Raw genomic sequence first — 24,093 nt, forward strand, 5'->3', positions numbered from 1 at the left:
AAATAAAACCCTCTCTCTTTTCCTCCGTACCCAAATCTCTAAAAACGGGGGAACAACGGAGCTGATCCAGATTTGCGTCCGATATGACGTAATATCGAAAATGTGGACCCACGGCCCCATCAGAAAGTTGGTATCAGAAATAATGCACGACTGTTTTGGACGTAACATGGTCGGTGTTTACATTAGCATCGCTAACACTCAGAGCTAACCTGTACTGGAGAGCATGTGTGTGAAGAAGCAGGAAATAAAAAGGAACTCACCTTGTGGTATAACCGGCAAGAGAGAAAGCCTTTGAGCTCCATACTGTTTCAGAAACAATCCTTGGTAATCCATGATATGGCGTTTCATCACGGCAGTATTTAATTTAGACAGTAGCTGCCGGCTAGAATGGGTGATCTGTTTAGTGTTTTAAGCAAAACACTTCATAGACATGTTTTATATATATTTTTATATATCTGAGACCTATGCTATTGCCTATATGATAGGTGCACTTTAAGAGATTTTAATGTTTTGTTTCATGACATAAAATATGTCAGTAAAGACCCCACTATTGAATGTCCAAAGCATCTATTTCATAGAAACGTTGGCTGCTAACAAGTGACTAAATCAGACTATTTCATCACTCCGAACATGAGTTTATGAACATCACCTTAGTGGTAGTGATTAGTGGTGAATATTAGCTTAGCGGTGGCGATGCTCAGCCATGCTCTAAGATGTAGTTTGTTTATAGCCTAACGTTAGCTTTTTACTTCTGGCTATTGCATTTACATTTTAAGTCATATCATATAAACAATGTAAAGTATGTGGAGATAATCCTGCTGAACAAAACCTGTGAGTATCACAAACACGTGTTTTTGCCACAGAGCAAATATTCTGCAATATTTGAAAATCCAATGGAAAAACCCCGTTGCTTTTTCTGTTAAGGGACCCCTTGCTGCCAGGTCTGCCTTCAAATCACTGCACCACAGTTATAATATTAGTGTGAAAAACAGCAAGTAATGAGCTCCACTGCTTTGCATTAATCTTTCATCTTCTGCTCCACTTGGGACGGTATCATAGCAACAGGTTTGTTTAGGGCCGCCGCGCTATCAGCAGGACTTGGACTGCTCGGCTCTGTTTGGAGTAACTTAGGCTGCTGTGAAAAAATCCAAGGCATGCTAAAAACATAATATACAGGAGCCTGGCTAAGAGAGAGTCTCCCTGTCTGTTCCCTCCGCAGGTAGCCATGTTTGGAAGTGCTGACGTACAGAGAAGAAAGACAGAATGCATGGGGTCCGGGACGGAGGCTGGCCCCTCTCCAAAACGTCCCCTCCTCCTAATATTTGTGCTCCAACTATGGTCGCCTCTCATAACCAAGATTGATAGTGAGTTATAGCAAACTGTAGCACTTTTAATAATAAAAAAAAGTGATTTAGATTGAGTTCCCTTGGGTTTTTCTTATTTCACATGCAGTGTTGTTAACATGGGTGTGAAGTAAGAAAGAAGATTTACTCAAGTACTGTACCATGTTGAGGTTATTGTACCTTACTTGAGTATTTATATTGTATGCTACTTTGTACTACTTTGTACTTCTACACTACTACAATTTAAAGGTAAATAGTGTACATTTACTCCACTAGTATATGTTACGCCTTCTGGGATTTTCCCTCTCCTGTAGTGTGTTATACAGGTTTTTGTGCATGTCAATGGTCTGCAAAGACTAAAATCACAAGGTTTCCTGTAGAGAGAATTTCTCTACCACACACTCCCCCCTTGCCTGAAACATCTCCATTGGACTCCTTTGTTTACTTCCTCAACATAGTGACATCACTATTTAACACTCACACTTCTATTGGTTAGCGCTTCAACTCGTTGTATGATTGGCTAAGGGGCAGGACATCTCTAAGCGTGTTGACCAATCACAACAAAGCTGGACAACTAACCAATCAGAGCAGACTGGGCTCTGGTTTCAGACAGAGGGTGAAAAGAGGTGCTGCAGCACAGGCAGTGTGAGAAAAATAAAGAGCTTTTATTTAGACATGTAACAGTAGGGAAAGAAAATACAAATATGAACCTGAACATTTTGCAAAAATAGCACCTTTAAATACTAGATCTGAGCACTTCTACCACTGGTCACACGTGTGTCAAATTACATGACATTTAGCGCTTCTCTCCCTTTGTTTCAGCGACGCTGCTACACAGGATTTGTTGCTAAAACCCATCTCCCAATGACTCACTAAGGTAGAGGAATCTCATAATTAAGGCCTCATTAAAGCTACACAGCACGTTGCACTATGTTGGTTTACAGGGCAGACAGAACCTCAAAGATTCACAATGGGGCTATTCATAATACCTCACTTCTCCGAAAGGAAAAGAGAAAAGCAAGTTGCTCTTAGCATTTCGGCAGATGTAATTGCAATCACTCAGCTTGTCTGATGCTGATAATGGGGCGATGGGAAATTCCTGTCAGAGTCGTGGCGCAGGGTGGTTTCGCAACCACTTTTGGCAGGCTTTATGTTCCACTGCAGGGCAGCGAATGCGTTACGGCATGCTCACATAGCTGTCATTAAACACATTTTGGAAGAAAACATAAGACAATCAAAATTCAAAAGTGTGTGCCATTCTCTTGCTTCTGGAGCAATGAAAAGGCAAATATTATGTAAACGTATATCGTCTGTCATCCCTGCTCTGTTCAACATGTTGAAAGACTGCAGCTCAAGGGGAAAGAAGGAAAGTGAATATGCTTTAGTCTACACTATAAATTCTGGCTGAGCTATTTTCAATGTCTTTATTTTCAAAACATTTCTCATGACTGGTTTATGTGACGCTTTGGGACAATTAGAACACATAATAACTGGTACCTAAAAATGTTGGCAGCTCGTTTAAAAATAAAAACAAGTAATGTTTGTTTTCCTAATGTTGGCTTTTCAGCAAGCAGCCCCCTTCCCTTCTGAAATGTGTGCTACAGTAGGTTGCTGAAATAGCACGTGGGTGCAACGTTCTTGTGGTGGGTTTTTGGGTACAGTATGTGACAGTTGGCATCCCAGCAATGCTTCCATGAGAAGCTTCTATGATAAGGCATTCATGCAATGATGCTAACAAGCTCATTTTACTGGCTGGACAAGCATTTATGTAATAAAGTCCTCCTTAGTACTGCTGTAGAGACCACCCAGGAAACAATATTAAAATCTCCAAAGAGGAGCATTAAAGTGCTCTGGACTTCGCTGTGTTGTGATGGACAACAGCTATTCAGTTTTAATTAAAATAGAAACTTGAGAAATATTTGGATAAAAGGTAATTGCTATTTGATTTGATCCCCTGGACACATGATCCGGAATGACATGCAGTTTTCATTACAAATACCAAGATGTTTTAGTAATATTTTACAGATAGTCATGGATTCCCTTGGCAGTCTGCCAGTGTTTGCAAAGGAATTTCAGGTATTTCACAATTCAAATGATGCCACGGAGAGCATTTTGTTCAACTCCAGGGGATGTTTTCATAAATAAATCAAAGCTACTAAAAGAAAAACAATGAAATTAAGGTTAATTACTCCCCCAGAGATAGTGATGATATTAGAACAGGCAGTTTCACATATTAAAGAGTCCAACATTTTACATTTAAAAAAGTTTAATCTTCAAATTACAGCATAGTATGGGTAATACAAAAATAGCAAAAAGATATAATTTTATTTTTACAATAATCTGGTTTTTCAGGAGTCCACGAGAGTTTCAATCAACAAGTGATTCATACATTTCCTTAGAATATAAATACCATATCAAATGTCACTGCTTTCAATGATACCTGTGTATTAGTTATTATAAATTACAAACATCTATATGACAAGAATTGGATAAAATACAAAAAATAAAACAGATGATAAATGATAGCAAAGAATACTGTAAAAATAATCTTGAAGTAAAAATAAATGTTCTCTTACAGCTCTCTCAGTAAATGTCACTTGATTTGTCGGACACATTTAAACAAAACTAAAGCCATACTCAGATTATAGCGGAAAAACTGTTGCATGTGCCACCGCCATGAAAGGCTCCTGTATGTTGTGTGAGCTTTTTGAGGATGTTCATAGTGCGCAGAGCAGGAAAGCGCAGAAAGTTCAAATTTGGTGAACGCCAATTGCCGCTTACCTACTTCAACCTTTTCAGAAGTGTCAAATTACAATAGATATCACCTCATGGAGATAAGACAAAACAGATATTGGCTTGGTGAAATATAAGCATTCACACAAATCGTTGTTTGAGTCTATGAAACACAGCAATCTAGTGCTAACAACACCAGCATTGTTTAGTAAAGCGAGACTTGGACTTCTGGACTTTGTCAGAACACAGAATACACACTAATGTACTGCATACCACATGCTGAATACCCATTCTTAATGTACTGCATACTGCCATCATTAAATCGCCATCATTACAATCTACCACACGGACGCCATTGCAAAGTCTAAAGGGCCAGTTGAGTATTTCCAGTAGGCTCAGATCTCATTATCGGAAGACACATTACGCAACACCTTTGTTTTTCCACTGTAATGTGAATACGCCATAATCGTCTACATGCTAGCATCTCTTATTTGGTCACACTCGCTTTCAATGTTTTGCTTGTATAATGTTAACCATCTTCGTCTTTTAGCAAGCCTTAACCCTTATTCTTCCTGAGCAGGACATGAATGTCGGTACCAAAATGTGTGGCCTACTATAGTTCTAGTGAAGACAGTAGGATTCATCCTGTTGTGATCATGAATGTCAGGCTTACAAAATGTCATTGCGATACATGCACAAGCTGTGAGATACTTTGGTGTGAACGACTGACATTGCCACGGTGTTAGCATGGCTAAAAATGAAGGTATAGTTATATTAAAAATATGTAATAATTACATTTGTGGGACAACATCTCATTGAGCCGTATTTTCTCTGTTGAGCATGTTTCCATTGTCCAGTGTACTCACAGTCTATGTACCAGATAACATCTATAAATGTGAGATTTAATCCATGATTAAAAAGAACATGAATGTGTACATAGGTCATGTAGAAAAAAGCATTAACATGTCCACTATACATTAAACACAAGTGTACTTTCTAGTGTTCCCCAGCTCTTCCTACATCTATCCAGGGAACATTAATAACATTGATACTGCAAAGGCCTTCAACAAGCACGATAACACACACTGTTACAGACATATTCACGGCTTATTTTCAAGTTACTTTATTGGTGAAGTAACAGTCCTCAGGGGAGTGGCAGTGTCGCACTGTGAAAAACCAACTCAGTCCTTGAGTTCTTCACACTGTCCTCTCACCATCTGACAAGCAGTCAAGTCCATGTCAGCCTCGCTTCCTTCCTTCAAACCTCCCATGTGGTTTGGTACTGTGTGATGGTGCTCTTAAGCAGTCCGTTGAAATACAAATATAAAAAGACAAAAATAAAATTGGCAGCAGTGGAATGGCTTGGATTAGCCACTGTTCATTTTACCGGGCTATACACCAAGCAGCATGCCCATAAAATCTGAACCGTTCTGTATTGTGATTGAAGCGCCGGCTGCGTTGTCCACAAATATGGAGGTGTACTGCCCGACCTGCAGAGGAAATAAAACACAACAGTGATGAAGAAAAGATTACACGAACACAGATATTGAATGTTGATGTGTTGTTAAGTGTGCTGCTCACCTGAAGCTCCAGCAGCCCCTGAACGCTGACAGTAAATATCTTGCTGTTACTTTCTAAGCCAACAATCATCTCCAAGGAGCTGCAATCACAAAAAGAAGGACATTTTGATGTTAATTTCGTGTTTTACAAAAGATCTGAGTCAAGTTTTCAATCGTCAAGAACGTGCTTTGTCTCTATTCAGATACTTCCCTTGAACAAAGTCAAATCACACACGCCCGCTGTACCCTTACCGGAAATGACGACCGCTAGCTAGTGAGCTACAGCAAACTGTACCAAATCATTATAGACAGCTCAGTTAACACTATACAAATCACAATAGGTTCTTATCAACACCAGAATAGTCAACCCAGTCTCAAGGCCTTTCGTGTTATAGTCACGAAATTAATTTAATCTATCGATTCGTGTTCACCAACACGATGTCGCATTTTTTTCGTCCATCCATCCATCTTCTCCCGCTTATCCGTGGTCGGGTCGCGGAGGTAGCAGTTCCAGCAGAGAGCCCCAAACTTTGGGGCTCTCTGCTGGAACTGCTACCTCCGCGACCCGACCACGGATAAGCGGGAGAAGATGGATGGATGGACGAAAAAAATGCGACATCGTGTTGGTNAATAACAAATTAGAAGGAAAAAAATATGACAAAAAATACAGATTTCAGTATTCTGAGGCTCTGAGCCATTTCTCAGCAAGAAAACTCCGACATTATACAATTTAAAATAAAAGGGTTAGGGTAAGATATTGAGTAAGAAAATGTTTTTATGAACCACACAGCTATTGGTATTCCAAGACCCGAACGGACAAAAAGACGTGGTGCAGGCNCACGAAACATACTACCAATAGAAATACATTGCTTCTAAAAATCGTTCTGTGTCAGAATACTGAAATCTGTAAAAAAATTTATCTGTTTTTCCTTCTATTTACATGCTTTTAACACAAAATGCCGTGAGACTGTGTTGGTATAGTGGTTCATAACTCAAATAGTGAACAAAATATAAATATAACCCCTATATATATATTTATATCTTATATTCGTATACTGCTGTGCTGTGCTGCAACCGCAATTGTGAATGGTTGTGTAACTTCTGTTAGGCAGCCAAGATATTGATAGTGTCATAACTTTTCGGAATCAACTTTTTGACAATTATGAGTGCACCATCAGGGTCATGCAACACATTTCGCTATATTTTCGCGTTTGGATGCACCAATGCCCTCAAAACAGCAAATATTAGTCAAGAACGTGAGACCCAGAACTTGTTTAATTGCTCATTTTAAAGACATCTTCCGACATAAGAAATATGCTTGATTCCTTTCTTACTCAGAATTGAATGAGAAAAATATTTTTCACATAAGATTGACTATCTTTAGAAATAAAGAGCTACTACAAGCAGCTCACCAAATTAGCTTAGCACAAAGACATGAAATGGGTTAGCTTGCCATATTGTGTATATACGAATCCGCAGTGAAACCTCACCAAATAAACGTCATATCTCTTTTTGTAAACTTTGGGCAGTACACATAACTCTGTGTAATTGTGACAGAGCAGTGCTAGCTGCTTACTGCTGTTCCAGTCCTTATGCTAAGCTAAGTTAACCGGCTCCAGCTTGTAGCTTCATATTGAGCGTATAAACATCACAGTGGTCTTTTTCTCTAACTCTCAACAAGAAAGCCTCCCAAATGCTACTTTTCTTGATCAACCCTCTGCCCTCAGAGCCTGTACGGATGGTTGTAACATTTCGACAGGCTTTAACCACACAGGGAGAGCCCTGGCTCCTGTTAAGTGGAAAATGGTACATTTTTATGGCAAATCAATCACGTTGGTCTTCACTCCAACTGCCATCACAATGAGCCTCATTTCACATTCTCTGCATTTTCATGTGTGGGAGGGCGAGACTTTCTGGGGCTTTGGCTCGAAATAAGTAAAAACCAATGACTCTTTTGGGTTAAGTAAGCCATCATAAGAATATTATGTATATGTTCCCCTAATTGTACCAAGCTAGGAGACAGGCTGTGGAGCTCTGCAGAGTCCGGGGGAGACTTTAGGGAGCAATTCATTTTTGCAGTTTTCACTGACTTTATGTAAATAGAAATATTGGAAAGAACTCAAAACCTTCCTCCACTGGATTTGCACAAGTAGAAATGCTGTATTAGATACCTCATTATCTCCCTCTCACATCCCAATAAGGGCATTTTACTGCGCTGCTGCCGAATAAAACAGGCTGCCTGAAGAGTCAAAGGTGAGTCTGTAAAGATTAGTTAGGCGACAGGGACGAAGGATCCAAGTGAGAGGACATTTCCTTTAAAGACCTGCTCTGCTTTTATACAGGAAATGCCAAACTGGTTCCACACAAACTGTTACAAACAACACCTTTAACAGCTCATAAATACTGGAGACGGTCAAGGCAGCATTGAACACCAATCAATTATGTGTCACACAGGGAAAGTAAAGAATTTGTCAGAATAAAAATGTCAAGAAAGTGTAGTTGTTAGATGATTGTTCTCCAAGATCAGTTGTATTAACTTTTAGTGGTAAAAGGTTAAATGACTGAGCGGCTAAAGTCATGATCAAAGACCAAATACTATTCAGGTAAGAAATAGTGTTAGTTAAAGTATGAATTATTATTTGATTCTAGAGTTCATAAGCCTATTTACAGGTTATCTACTTTCATTGTCAACTAAGGTTTTATTTACATGAGGCTATATGCATGTTCACATATAAGTGCTACGTTTGGCGCATCATTTGGGTCTTTTGTCGCACAAAATCGACGGAAAATATGTCAGAATGGAGAGCTACAATGAAAACTTTAAAAAATATAACAGAAGAAAGCAACACTTTTGCTGTAAACTAAATAGTTACTCATATTAAAGAGCTCAATATGATGCATCACATTTTCAAAGTATTCATTCAAGAATTGCATTAGCGATATAGCACTGTCCCATAAGGAAGGATACGTAGGAATAAGTTCAGCTGTTTATTTTAACGACGCAATTCACCAAAAGGATGGTGATGAGCGAAAGGTGTTTCTTAAATCCGACTTCATTCAAAAACCCTAATCATAAACCGGTCAGAAGGAGATTAAATCTGTAGCAATATGAACCGTGACAATCTACGGTTTAACAGTGTCACCGCCGTAACATTACTTTGCTAAACCGTTAAACTCATTTTGTAGTACACCCATCTGGATAACTACAACAGAAACCAGGATCATTTGGCCGTTGGTACAGAACCAGGGTATATGCAGGAATCCTGAAGTCAGATGTAATTCCTTTTAAGACCTTTTTTAAGACCCTTCCCATACATTTTAAGGCCTCATCGCCACTTGGAGTTCTAACCGGTTACCTTGGCGACACACTTTACCTCACATTGACTATATACAGTATTGATTGTCCTTCCTCCTTATTTTCCAACCATTTGGACGCAGACTTGCATTTCCCCATAACGATGTTGCTTAGCAACCGGCGTAAACGGAGCTTTGCGCGCTATCAAGCAGTGAGCGTGCGATCTCCTGTTCAGATGACGTCAAATCCAAAGGGATGCCATAAATAAACTACACAGAATCACACTACACACCTACGCAATGATTACATTCAGGCAGACTGTAGAATACAACCTCTTTGGACAATTTATATACTTATTGAAAACAAGCTACAAAATGTAATACCTTGGAAAATGCTGTTTAACACTTTTTAATAGCCTTCATTTTCAACTCTTGTTCGCTTAAATGATTTATCTCAACTTTAATACTTTTGAAAGTACCCCCCCACGGCACACACGAGACCAACCCATCAGCGACAATATGCACATAACCAACTACTAACACCAGGACCCCGACTATATTAATAATACAGCAACGCCGACACTCAATTTTTGCACACAAAACATATGCAGCACACATTGCAAACTCATTGGTAAAGCACATACCCACTCATGCTAATAACCAGCCCTCTAAGTTACGCATCTCAATCCATACACTCGTGCGCCTCGTTTCTCAATCGTCCGCACGAGGCAACACTGGCTTCCCACCCCACATTTCATCGTATACTAACGTCCATCCACTCCGAGTGACGCCCAAAGGGACCTGGTTCCACATCTCCCAGCATACTTGGAATCCCGACTGAGGCCACGTCCCCTTGGTTTTGGGCGTAATCTTCGAGGCTGGCCACATGGTAGACTTCGCGTCCTTCAAATCCCCACAATGCTTTGCGCACTCACACACACACACACACAGCGAACCTAACATCTATCACCAACAACACCACTTGCGGAGAATGCTGAACTTGACCGTAGCAAAGCCAACACATTTAATGTAAGTATGATAGTAGGCCGTTAGAACATGTTTTGGTAAATATGGTACTTTGCTCATGCATCTAGTTCACATCCACCACAAAAATGGTGTTTTTCCCCTGGTTTGGAAAAAAAAGGTTCTTAAAAAAGCCAAGTTTCCCCCCCCCCCCCCATTTAAAATTAAAGAAATTAGACCCCCAATCTTCCGTGGCGGGGGGAAAAAGGGTAAATCTTTTCTTTTAAAATGTTTCTCTTTTTCCCCGGGTAACAGGTCTTCTTTGCTAAAACACATCTAGCTATTGGAAAACACCCCGTTTTTAAAAGGGAGAAAGTGGCAAAAACAAAACCTTGGGTTACCCCTTTTGTTTTTTCCCTCAATTTCCCCCTTTTTCCCCCCCCGCCCTTTTTGTTTTCTGGGAAAAGCCCCCCCGTGGGCGGCCTTTTTTGGAAAGGCTAACAATAATTTGGCCCCCCCCCCTTTTTTTTAGTTCTTCCCCCCCCCCCCGTTTTCTCTTTTTGAAGGGGGAAGTGGACCTTTTCTTTTGGGGGGGGGAAGGTATCTCGACTTAACCCAAAAAGGCCCCCCCAAGTTTTAAATCCTCCGCGGATTCTTTTTTTTGGAGGGAAAACAAACCGCACCCACCCCACCACAACAATTCCCAAACCCAAAAAACTTTGGAAATATTAGCTTTCTTTTTTTGTTTTAAAAAACCTTAAGCCTTTAAAAAAAACACCTTTTTAGGGCTAAGCCCCTTCACTATCTATCACTATTCTAAACATATCATCACCCCACCTTGAAACAACCCCATAGGCAGCCCAGCGCCCCACACCACGGCCCGACCCAAAACGACACACAGCGACAGGGCGGTCTGCGGGTGATCCGAGTGTTGCCCCTCCCCCCCCCGGTCCTCGAGGTTGTTTCGGCAAATCCTGTCCTCCCACTTATGCTGATATGCCAGGCCAATATGTCTCTACGACATACTTTTTGGGTTACACTCAAACCTTTAACGTTGTTATCATCTGGAGGTTGTTACTTAAATACTAGTCATCTTTACCGTACTTTACCCGGGAAATTTCGAAGTCTGCGCTAAAGACCAATCTAACGAATGACAATAAAGTACACAGGGTCGTTGAGTAACCTTATTTCCAGATTAGATTAGATGTAAACTGGTATAATAGCCCTTATTTTTTAGCCTACCAATTTTTTAGGTGAGCTAGTTGTCGAACTCGCAAGTCATAGTCCTCAGGTACATAAATCTAGGAGAGGTCTTACTTCATCGAGTTAGTGTATGTCTCGGTAGTTGATCAAGGACTTGTCGACAGGAAGTTACGACTATAGGTTCTCTCCGTCAGCATGTGTCAGTGTTCTACTCTCTTATAGCCAGAACATGCCATTACTTATAAGGACAGTACATGTTTTATGGCTCGCAAAAAAAGTTTTACAACGAAAAAAGTCTGTTAGTTTTTTAAGACTGAGAAAAGAGTTTAGTTTTTTAAGACTCGGGAATGAGAGAATTTTAAGACTGAAAGAGAATTTTCAGACTGAACAGAGTTTTAAGACTGAACAAGAGCTTTTGTTACACATTTCACAACTGAAAGAGTCTTTTAGAGTATTTAAGCCTGAAAAAGACCGCCTTATGAACAATTACAATTATTAGTGAGCCAGTGCCGAACTCGAAGTTGGGAGTCCTAGTGACGATAGATGCACTAGGAGAGGTCCTACCTTCATCAGTAGGTCGTATGTCTCGTAGTTGATCAAGTGGACTTGTCACAGGCGGAAGTGTACGACTATAGGCTTCCTCTACCTCAAGGTGCTCAGTGCTTCTCCTCCTTATCTTTCGTCCATCCAGTTGACACACCTCGACAGTCTAATCGCGGTGCCAGTCTTGTACTAGCCTACGAACAGTGTACAGAGAGAGGTATCTCCCCCGACTTAGTGAGTACAAATTAGAGTATCGATAGTATACGGGACGTTTGTCAGGACCTACGAGAAGATCTCCATTAGTGTGTAGGACCAGCGTAGCCAAGTGTCGGATGCATCCCGAACAACGATCATTACACATGACGACTATAACCTTCTATGGTAAGTCATACCGGTAAGGGGTTGTGATTGCAATCTTGATTGCCACCTACACAAAGGCCAGTCTCCCGGTGTCTCTCCGCTCGCTCAGTCGCAGAGACTCTCCGTCGCTCGGGGTCGGTCGAGGGGTGTTCGGGACGAGTGCGACCTACCCCATACTGGAGCACTGGCCTCAGCTCTCGAACGGTGCACGTCCGGCGTTCTCCCTGGGAGCCACCCACAGCTGTTCTCTGAGACCAGCTCGACGCGTCTTGCACGGTCGTCCATGCACACATTTCCAGTGTGTGTGTGAGGAAGTCCGCGGATTGGTCAAAACGTAACGGCTCCACGGATTGGTTAATTTGGACCAATCTGCGGAGCCGTTACGTTACGTCACTATGCCCGAAATACGTCACTATACCCAAGAAGTAAACAAATGGAAAAAGAGAAATCTCCAACGAGGCGTTCTGGGGCAGCATAGACAGGTCTTTTCTGTGTTAGAGTTTTACTCGCTACAGGGTGTACTTTGAGCGGTTTTGACTCTGCAGATCGTTTACATGCAGAAAAACCTTCATAACACACAAGGGGACGGGTAATAACCGGAAAAGCATGACATGGGACCTTTAAAGTGCAGTGCAATGTATAGGTACAAGTGTCTAAATACGAGATATATACAAAAGTATATACAGAATGAGTGTAAAATGTATAATATAGACACTCAAAAGGTGAGTTAAAATGTGGTGGACCATATGTGGTAATATTTAACTGAACGATGTTACAGCACTATGCTAGTGTTGGCGTGTTAAATAGTGCTTTGGAAACGATATGTACATGTCATTGTTGTTGTTGTTGTTAAGTCAGAAGTAAAGAGAAAGTATGAAGGAGGACACAAGAAGGCAAAGGAAGCAAATCCTCATGAAATGTGTTGACACTTTTATAAATAATGTGAAAGAATATAAGTGAATATTAATAAGTGTCAAACTATAATGTGGCGGACATACATAAGTGCACATCCATATGTTTAAACCTGAAGGTTAAAAATGAATGAATGAGCCGACTTGTGTCTGGGTTGGAAAAATGAACACATGTCTACCTTTAATCATGTCTTTGAACTCCTGCAGAAGGACTTCCTGGGTCACCTCAGCTCCAGGAGATCCAGGAGGTCCCTGAGGGCCGGGAGGACCAGGAGGACCAGGGGGGCCGGGCTAATGGAAGGGAAAACATTCAAAACATTGTCATGCATCCAACTCAATCTCAAAATCACGATGTCTTATTTACCAATCACTGCAAAGTACCAACGATCATTAATCATGTACACTTGTTTGAAAAACTGCAAGACACACAATCAATCTCTTGGGTTTACCAGGGGTCGTTTGCGTTTGCGACACTTTCCAGGAAAGTTGCCAACAGGTCTTTTAACAAAGTCCATCCATGATCCCAGTGGATCCACCCGCTGGTTGTCAGAAACCTGCAGCAGAGAGAGAAAAACCCCAGAGTTAATCATAGGATAGGAAAGTATGAGCATAAATCGATTTCAAGGACATTCACAGTATAACCAATAATGAAGGCATTTATTTTAATCACACTTTTTATGGTTGTAATAAAATAAATAAGACCCTATGAAAAAAAGGCATGTCCCGTTATTGGAAGGCAAGATTTTAATAACCAGGATGTGGACGTTGCTACCGCCATCACACTGTGTTCTCATTCAATAATTACAGCTTTTAAAATACAGATCCATTATGAGTTTCTTAATAACTTTGCCCAACTGAGGCATGATGCAAAGGAACGTATTTACAAAACTGAACCAAATCCAGAGTAACTTCTTCCAACTATCATTGGAAAAGTCTTGCCTTAAGATACAATTAACTGGTGCCAGACTCTGAAGAAGGTCACACAAGGAAACCTCTCTGTCTCTCCGACTGCAATTCCTGAAAAGAGGCTTTTTTAAAATTCGCCCTCTAAGTTTGGCCACCGTTCTTCCCCGAAAGCTTCACCCTGTGCTTATTTCTTTATCCCAGATAACTCACTCAGGTGCCACGTCAGGTCTTATTTGCCCAAAAAGCTCGGATGAATGTAAACAAACCCGCAATTTCTTTTCGGCACATGCATGAACATTTCCATGAGCTCTCTGGTGAAAAATGAGTCTACTACTTATACGTGTGATGTGTGTGGACGTCAATTACTGTAGTTTATAACAACATGTCAGAATAGTCAACACTTTCTCCGTCATCGAAAGACATACAAGTGTTTTATTGTATTAACTGTGCTTATTTAAGTAATGTAATGATGGAAAAATGTCATAAACAAGATAACAAATGTATATACAGCATGTAAACCAGGGTGGGTTTTGATTTAAGATTGTTAGTCTGTTTCCTAATGCGCCATCTTCTTATCTCGAATGACTCCTTAATAATAAATTACTGTATAGGAGACTGGGATCTGGTTTGGAGATAAGAAAACGCAGTCTATGAAAAACTCACTGGAAGAAACATTTTTATGCAACAACTGGCATGTTTTCATTTTGGTCAAATGTGAAGTTGAAAGAATTCCAGCTTGAATCTTACCCTTCCCTACAAATGTCAAGTGCCTTCAGTGAAGATAGAAGAGGAGATAAAGACGAGGTGAGCTGCCTGAAATGGAATTTGTTTAGGGTTGGCAGCGAGACACGGATCACTTCAAAACTAACATGACCCTTTCTTCACTGTTAAAGACTTGCCTCTTGTTCCGCCACAACAAAGTTACTCCTTGTTTGTCTTTTCAATTTACTGGAATAAAAGCTGTTTTTTTAAATATTCAGACTTTGCAGCAGCCTCTCTCTCTTTCTCCCCCTCTCCCTCCCTCCCTCTCTGTGACTTTCTCTTCTCTCTGACAGCAGACAAAATAAACAACTTAACAGGCGCTGAGCCGGCTGTGCATTGGATCGCTCTGTATTTTTGTTGTGATTCTGAGGTTTGGAAACGAATAAAAGCCAGGCTGATTTGGTCAAGACTTGAAATACTTTTACTCTACTCAATACTGTTTCCATAAGCCTGTTGAATAAACCGCTTTTTCCTCTGACATTTCAATTTCTCATATTCATTTACATACCAGCTCTGGAAGCTTTACAAGAAGAGTTTCACATTGTGGGAAATACTTAAACCTGCAATTACTGAGTTATTGGGCGACATGTGAACACCACATTGGTGTATATCATCACCTCTAAGGCTAAGTATGGCTAACTCATTAACAGTCGATATTCACACATCCAGCGGTCACAGAGCTACATTAATATTCTTGTATTCTTCACCAGTTGTGTTTCAGTCCATCTGATGCATGTAGGTCCAGTTTTCACTATTGTTTATTTCTGTTTTTTTAAAAGCTTATGTTGAGTGTTGGGTGACCTTTTATCGAAATGCACAGTTCATTTGAGTTGGGCTTTTATTCTGAAAGGTAACATCAGAAAGAGTGAAACTGTAAAAGGCTGCTGTTGACAATGTGGTAAATAAGGAGTTGTTGCTGTTTCTGTGTACACTCGTTCGACTATGAAGCCTCCATTATTTTATTTTGTACCCTAATATGCAAAATTGCGACTCTATGTTTTAGCTTGAAGTCAATGGCTCTTGTGCAAAGTATCCTGGTACATGTAGGGACTGACAGCATGGCTCCACGAGTGCAGGAACTCATCTTTCTTGGTCAATATACCTGTAGCTTTCACCACAAACAATGATTGGACATCATCATAAAAGCAATTGTTTTGTGAGAAATGCTAAGCTTAGCTAACTGGCTTCATTTTTATAGCATATCGCATTTCCCAAACTACTTCTTTAAATTGGTCGCTATAACGCTTTTTATTACACTATCGGTGATAGGCTTAGGGGCGAGACATCTCTCAGCGCCAATCACCACAGAGCCGGACAGCTAACCAATCAGAGCAGACTGGGCTCTGGTTTCAGACAGAGGGTGAAAAGAGGTGCTGCAGCAAAGGCCGTATGAGAACAATAAAGAGCTTTTTGAACATTAAAGCATGGGGACATGTAGAGACACTACATACTGATATACACCTGAACATCAGCAGGAGAGGACTCTTTAAAGTAGAGACACTACATACTGATATACACCTGAACATCAGCAGGAGAGGACTCTTTAAAGTAGAGACACTACATACTGATATACACCTGAACATCAGCAGGAGAGGGCCCCCATTTGTTAAGTACAATTAATTGATATCTAGGTGGTATCACACGGTATGTAAAAGGTGAATTCAAATGTGTATTTTATGGTCTGTTAGACATACGAAGGAATCCTCAGCCCTTCACTGAACATGTTTAATTACTCCCTTTTTTTCTGTAACTGTGACTAAATGGAAAATGTCACCTAAATTAGTGGTGTTTGTGTGTGTGTGTGTGTGTGTGTGTGTGTGTGTGTGTGTGTGTGTGTGTGTGTGTGTGTGTGTGTGTGTGTGTGTGTGTGTGTGTGTGTTACAGATCTTGGAGGTTCTTTCAGCCGCCTTCCATGAATGAATACATTACAGCCGGTGATGATGAGTCAAGTTGACAGTTACCATACATTTAAGAGCTAAAATACAATCGTGGCGGCTACAGTATGCTCTCCCATACATATTTTAAATCGTGTGCAGAGAGCGAGATACAAACATGTCAGAAAGTAAATCATCAAAACCACACACGCACACACTGACTGGTTAGGAGAACAGAGACTGTGGAGCAAACAGGCTATTCAGAGACTCACTAAAATACAAACATGGTGAACATCTCATGTCTATTCCATCATGTCCGTGAAGATTTTAAATTAAATGACAAAAACAATGTGTGTGTACTAAACACATGGCTTTATGAATGACAGTGTTGGTTATGGTCCAGACTAAAATATCTTTATAATAATTCAACATTCATGTTCCCCAGAGGATACACTCTGCTGGTAGTCAGCACCACCATGATGTTGACATTTCTTGTTTCTAGTAAAAACACATTTTCATGAAATTTGGAACAGATATCCATGGTCACCAGCAGATGAATTTAAATGAAATTGGAGATCACAACTTTCCCTGTAGCACCCCCCAGGAGGACATGTTTCTCACCATCTCCTGAATGGACAGATATAAATAGATAACATTCATGGTTCCAATGAGATGAAGCATCCTGACTTTTCCTCTATAGTGCACCCGTTGTGTTGGATTGAAATTCCTTTACCACTATCGGATGGTTTGCCGATGAATGTTGTAGACCGTCAGGAGGTAATAATCTTCTGCCTCAAAAATGTTATTTTGTTGAATGCTTTGATTTATGAACATCATGACTTTAAAGAAGACACATCATGTAGGAGTTGGTCTGTTCGAACTACTAAAACAATGTAAATGAATCAATGTGCTCCACACTAGTTTCTTTTCGGAATACCTGCACAACTTTTAAAATGTCCATCAGCTTGGGCTTTATGTTTAGTGCTAATTATCAAATTATCATTATATATATATATTATACTTGAACAAATCTGCACTTTCTGCTGTTTTGCACTTCTGGTTAGATGCTAACTACATTCATTGACTTAAAGGTCCCATGTCATGGCCATTTCTACTGATCATAATTCCTTTGTTGAGGTCTACTAGAATAGATTTATATTGTTCAATTTTCCAAACTCACATTGGTTTCTCATACAGCATCTCTGTATAGTATGTGTATTCACTCTCTGTCCTAAACCCCCCCCCCTGTGAGCCCATTGGCCATCTGCGAGACAGCGAGAGACAGCGAAACCCAGCCCGAAACACCCCCGCAGCCTGGCTGGGAGTTTGTGTGTGTGCCCAGACTGAGTTCCGCGGTGTGTGTGTGTGAGGAAGTCCGCGGATTGGTCCAAACGTAACGGCTCCGCGGACGTAACGCTACGTCACTATACCCGAAATACGTCACTATAACCAAGAAGTAAACAATGGAAGAAGAGAAATCTCCAACGAGGCGTTCTGGGGCAGCATAGACAGGTCTTTTCTGTGTTAGAGTTTTACTCGCTACAGGGTGTACTTTGAGGGTTTGAAAACCTTCATAACACACAAGGGGACGGGTAATAACCAGAAAAGCATGACATGGGACCTTTAAAGTGGATGTCTTCAGGTTTTGACTGATACTTGCACAAAACCAGACATTTGAACATGTGGAGGCTTTTGATATTTATTGTATCCTTAATAAAAATAAAGGTTAGTCCTACTCCCAAAACTAAGATCTTTAAATGTGTTCCTCTATTATAAATGCCAGGTTTTTAGTTTTTTTGAATATGCATAGTATTTACTGATCAGTGTTTTCATTAAATAACAATATATTGCAAGATGTTCATGTCATTTTGGCTAACTTCTATATTTATAGTAACACCCCCTGAGTAATTACAGCTGCTGACTTTGATCAGTAGTGTGGAAGATGTGTTTGGCTGACTGATTTCACGGAGACCCTGGGAGCCGGCATGAATAATAGCAGCATGACACGCAAAGCGAAAAAGACAGGATATCACTTCAGCGAACCATGATGCATCCCAACCAAACATAAACCAGACTTAATACCCTTGTGAAATATCACTGCTTTTTATGCAACCACTGTGCATGCTGATGGAGTAAATATTTAACAGCCTCCGGAAAAACATCACTCCTGAACATGTCAAAAGATTTGTGTTGATTTACATGAAGTAAACTCAACGCTGTAAGGTGCATCATTTTTATATCTCAGCAATTTAACATAATGTTTCGCTCCATTTCACAAGATGTTTCATTTATCATTAAGTTATTCAGTAACATCAGGAAGCTAACTGGCCGCACATACTGTCCAACCATGTAGACATGCTCATATTCTTACATTTAGAATACAGAATATCACCGGAAGATCAGGGGGGTACCATTTTTTACCAGAATGTTAATGTAGGCTGCAACCGTTTTGTTAGGAAATGAATGGCTTAGGCTTTATTTTAGAGTTTAGTCTCATCTCATTTTAAAAAAGGTAGCAGATTTAGAGTATGTAATCCCTCGCACAGTTTTAGTCATTCAGGAATCCTGAAGTCAAATGTAAAACCTTTTAAGACCTTTTTTAAGACCCTTTCCATACATTTTAAGACCTCATCGCCACTTCGAGTTTTAACCGGTTACCTTGGCGACACACTTTACCTCACATTGACTATATACAGTATTGATTGTCCTTCCTCCTTATCTTCCAACCATTTGGACGCAGACTTGCATTTCCCCATAACGATGTTGTTTAACAACCGGCGTAAACGGACCTTCGCGCGCTATCAAGCAGTGAGCGTGCGATGTCCTGTTCAGATGACGTCAAATCCAACAGGATGCCATAAATAAACGACACAGAATCACACTACACACCTACGCAATGATTACATTCAGACACACTGTAGAATACAACCTCTTTGGACAATTTATATACTTATTGAAAACAAGCTACAAAATGTAATACCTTGGAAAATGCCGTTTAATACTTTTTAATAGCCTTCATTTTCGCTGAATTGATTTATCAACTTTTAATACTTTTTAAGACCCCGCGGACACCCTGAGAACATAGAGGCTGAGATGTTGATGAGTCAAGACAAAATGCACACAGATAATCAACACCTGATACTGTTAACATCATGTGTTTGCATGGAGAAGAATAGCCAGGTATATCATGTACCCAAATCTGATCCATACTCAGGTTGTAGTGTGCATGTTAAGACACTGAATGGTACAAAATACCTACGTGTATCTATGGCAGAGTGATTCAATGCAGATCAGCACCCGAACATTATCCCTGGCCTTCAGCTGACTCTTGCTCCTCTTCACCTCGTTGTGGTCTGTAAGGAGAGAAACATGTTCACAATCACATGGAGATAATGTCTCAAGCATTGCTCACAAACAAATATATCCCATTTAAGAGGCCGCAACTGAAACCCTACAGCTGAACAGTCCAATCTCAGTAACTTGACACAACAGGCCTGTCAAACGTTGCTTTTCTCTGTGTCCTGATCTGTATATTTATATTTTTCCCTTTTTCCAAATCCAATAAAGTAAACGTATAAGGCGTGGATTAAAATGTGATAGTTTACTCAAATTTAAGCCGCAGTTGTATATACAGTACAGCTAACTAGCGTCTTCGCTGTAGTAAATGTTTGGACATCATAACGTTTGCCTCCTTGAATGGTCCTCTTCTTTCAATAAAAGCTAATATTTTCTTCATTGTTCCTCATCATACTTTTAAAATAGGAATAACTCGCTTTACACGCAAAACAAGAACAATGCATTTCTTTATTTACATTTCTACTAAAAGTTCAATTGGTGAAGATGTTTAACTTTTTGCATGGGACATGTTGCTTTAACCCCAGTTGTTATGCATGTTTCATGTATGTATTTAAGATCCTTTTAAAGGGTTGTCATTTTAAACCTGGTCAGATGGAAATGTTAAAAAGTCAGACATAGACAGCGTAAAAACACTGTTTGCCTATGATGCACAAATTACGCCAATTAAGGACTGTTTCTTTACATGTTTAGTCTCTTATTTCCTTTGTATATGTCCTGTAATACTCCACATAAGACAGTGACTGTGACTTACCAATGTGGACGTTAGCAGAGAACTGGTAGATCCCAGTGATGGGAGCCGTGAATCTCCCGGTGGACTGGTCCATCCCCAACCCTCTGAGGAACGCTCCTTTAGCCGGAGGCTGAAAGCACAGAGACATGAAGTTAATACGTTTACATTTCAGAGTGTTAATTCATTCATTCTCTGAGAGCTAATATGCCGGCCTGGTTCACTTTGTCAGCTACAGTTTACCAAGTAAGCTTCAACTATTTCCTCGTTTACCCTGAATCAGAATCAGGTTTATTACCAGGTAAGTTTACACGTACGAGGAATTTGACTTGATGTCATGGTGCATACATAAAAACGTCATTAAAAAATATTAAGAAATAATACAAAATAAAGCAGTATTTACATAGAAATAGAATGGAATAAAATATTAAATATTAAAAAATTGGCAGTAATAAAAAAAGAAAACAGATATTCTGTACATTGTGTGCATTAAAGGTGGGGTAGGTAAGTTTCAGAAACCAACTCGAGTGCACTAAAATGTGAAAGTACGCAGCCAAAAAGAATCCGCCCCTTCGTTCAGACTTCCTTACAGAGCACCTCCTCCGCGAGAGCAGGCTGCAGTAACGTTACATATCAGGCAAAGCTAAACACATCTAGGTTAGCAATACTACACAGCCAAAGCAACTCCGATATTGACTTCTCATAGTTTCCACTTTCTTTTTGTTCTTAATTTTCTCCGTTACATTTTTTTTTGTTGCAACCAGTAGACGATGTTGAACCTAACTCTGCCATGGTGAAAGTGGCCGCCTGTTGCTGGCGAGTCATTGAAGTACTGCTGCAATGCACGCCCAATGACGGCACGCCCAATGAGGGCACGAGATACATTTGTGCGTGCACGAGATGGAAGGGTCGGCTAAACGGATTGGCTATAGTTTTTACAGTATTACGGGTTCCACAGATGACATTTTTTTATGGATTTTTTGTCAAAGCACTTCAGATATTCATTGCTATTGGGATGTTAAGAGCATTCCATGGAATATAACAAAAGTGTATCTCGAGCCGGTTTCTGAAACTTACCTACCCCACCTTTAAGTGTAATTTGGCTTGGTTTCTATTTGTATGGACATGCTTTATTTGAAGGAGAGTTAGCGCAGTTGACAGGAATAGAAACCAAGCCAAATTACACTTAAAGGTGGGGTAGGTAAGTTTCAGAANTTTCAGTAGAAGCTGCTGGGAGAAGCCTTCCGAGTAAATCGCCAGAACGCCGACACCTCCTCATCTCCAACGCTCCCATGTTTTCTTTTGCATTGCCATAAGTTAGTCTCTCTCTGTTGGTGCGCGGGGCTAATGCTAATGCTAATAATGCGACAGCAAATAAAATGGCGGCTTCACAAAACTTTTCAGAGTGTTACGGGGCATGGTTTGCAATTCGCCCAGCCAATCAGAAATTGGAACCTTTTTCTCCCAGGAAAGTCCCTGCTCTCTAGCAGGGACTGAAAAGGGGGGGAAAAGTTCTCATGAACTATCGGAACTAAAAGGGAAAAGTACTCCGGTGTGAAAGCTCCTATTGAGAGCAGACTGGGCTCTGGTTTCAGACAGAGGGTGAAAAGAGGTGCTGCAGCACAGGAAGTATGAGAAAAATAAAGAGCATTATGAACATTAAAGCATGGAGACATGTCCCAGTAGAGACACTAAATACTAATGTGAACCTGAGAAAGAGCGGTATATGTCCTCTTTAAGTCCTTAATCAAAAAGTAAAAGTGTGCTTACATCTGATGAATAATTGTCAAGAATCTATTGCTTTCATAAACACTAATTTGTGTATACTAATGTAGACAATTTGGATTAACTCATACAGTAAGTACAAATGCTAAATTATAGTAATAAATACATGTTATTGATTTAAAGGCCTCATATTTAATAACTTCATTAAAAATGAAGGAGAAGGTAAAAAGAAAAGCGAGAGGCAGAGAAGAAATAATGGCAGGGCGTGATCTGTTGGGGTTTGGATGCATTTCAGGCCAGCTTTGCAGGATGGGTTTGGTTCAGTATTATTAATTCTTCCTGCTCATACACACACACTGTTCTCTGACTGTAAAACATTGAATGCAAGGCTTTTCCTTGTGATGGAGTATCTCTACATTGTTGTGTTAGTGCTTATACTCAGACCCTGGACACAATGCGCCCCATTCTTAAGATCTGAAGCCTCAGTAATGTGTCATGATTTAAATCTCCGTCAACGAAGATAAACACTGTCTCGAAGACTTACAGTTTCTCACCTTCAGACAGAACGCCCCGACACATTCCCTCCGTCCGTGCTGGAGAGGCGTGCGCTCACACCTGCTGACAGACGAGGCCACTTTGAGGCACTCGTACATCAGCGCTGATCAAAGCCAGAGCCCTGGTGTTCTTCATCAGCTCTCAGACTGATACCTGGGTCTGATTCCCTCCCCACTTTGTTCACCATTTGTACGTGCTGATACAGAGCTCTGGGAGGGAATCCGACGTTTACTGTATACGCCACGGTCAATAGCAGCCAGTGAGAGATTGAACGCTCCTGACAGGTTTTTTCTGTGTCATCAAGCAATATGGTTTTCATGTGTGCAGTCTTTGATGTTTTCAGTCGAGACGGAGACTCACCTGCATACAATGAATCCGATTTTCTTTTTGGCATGTTGTGTGAGCCATCCCAGCTGTCACTAAGTAGCGTATGTTACACTCTGACAGTGCTTAAAACAGAAAATGGAAAAAGCTGAGCATTCCTTAAGCTGATGATTGGATTATTTATACAATGTTTTGCTGTTATTTTTCAGCTCAGAAATGAAGGTAATAATTACCTTGCTCATAGCCTGTCTTCCCTGAGCACAGAAAATCCTTGAGGGCAATGTTTTAATGGTTTAATTACAATGGCGTGTTTTAAAGAGGATAACAAGCCCAGAGCATGGCTGATTTCCTGGAAATGATATGCTGTTTTATTATTATGTAGGGTATGGCTAAGATGTATAATTATCAGTCACATGTGTGGGCCAACATGTTTCATATCTCTGGAACAGCAACACGATGATCTATGACACTGATATAACAAAATATACGTGGAGCTTTTTGAAAGAATCAGCGCCCACTGGCTCTCATAATTAGGTGGGTGTCTTCACAGTTTTACAATCAATCCCAGTGGAAATGTACTCCAACTGCCACAGGCGGGGAATACTACAGTAGTACGACTCCAGCACCACCGCAACCCCCTGCCATCACTCGTCAACACGTTAATATTTGTTCAAGCTTACAAGTCTGGTATGTTAAAGGGGCCCTATTCTGCTCATTTTCAGGTTCATGTTTGTATGTTGTGTTTCTACTGTGACATGTTTACATGATTTCAGAAAGCTCTTTATTTTTCTCATACTGCCTTTGCTGCAGCACCTCTTTTCACCCTCTGTCTGAAACCAGAGCCCAGTCTGCTCTGATTGGTTAGCTGTCCGGCTCTGTGGTGATTGGCGCTGAGAGATGTCTCGCCCCTAAGCCTATCACCGATAGTGTAATAAAAAGCGTTATAGCGACCAA

The 24,093-nt window shown here is 40.5% G+C and overlaps 1 protein-coding gene across 1 annotated transcript in view; it reads right to left on the reverse strand.

Moving 5' to 3' along the window:
* Positions 1-3,623: 3,623 nt before the first annotated feature.
* Positions 3,624-24,093, reverse strand: part of LOC104943579 (adipolin-like) — a 31,753-nt gene continuing 11,283 nt past the window's right edge. Inside the window, exons 2-5 of the mRNA XM_010769029.1 lie at positions 20,560-20,668; positions 19,711-19,804; positions 5,658-5,736; positions 3,624-5,566 (exon numbers count right to left, since the gene is read on the reverse strand). Coding sequence (XP_010767331.1) covers positions 5,468-5,566; positions 5,658-5,736; positions 19,711-19,804; positions 20,560-20,668 — 381 coding nt within the window. The 3' untranslated portion in view covers positions 3,624-5,467. The remainder of the gene's footprint in view (positions 5,567-5,657; positions 5,737-19,710; positions 19,805-20,559; positions 20,669-24,093) is intronic.

The sequence above is a fragment of the Notothenia coriiceps genome, unplaced genomic scaffold, assembly GCF_000735185.1.
Source record: "Notothenia coriiceps isolate Sejong01 unplaced genomic scaffold, NC01 NC01_scaffold00006269, whole genome shotgun sequence".
NCBI classification, from domain to species: Eukaryota; Metazoa; Chordata; class Actinopteri; order Perciformes; family Nototheniidae; genus Notothenia; species Notothenia coriiceps.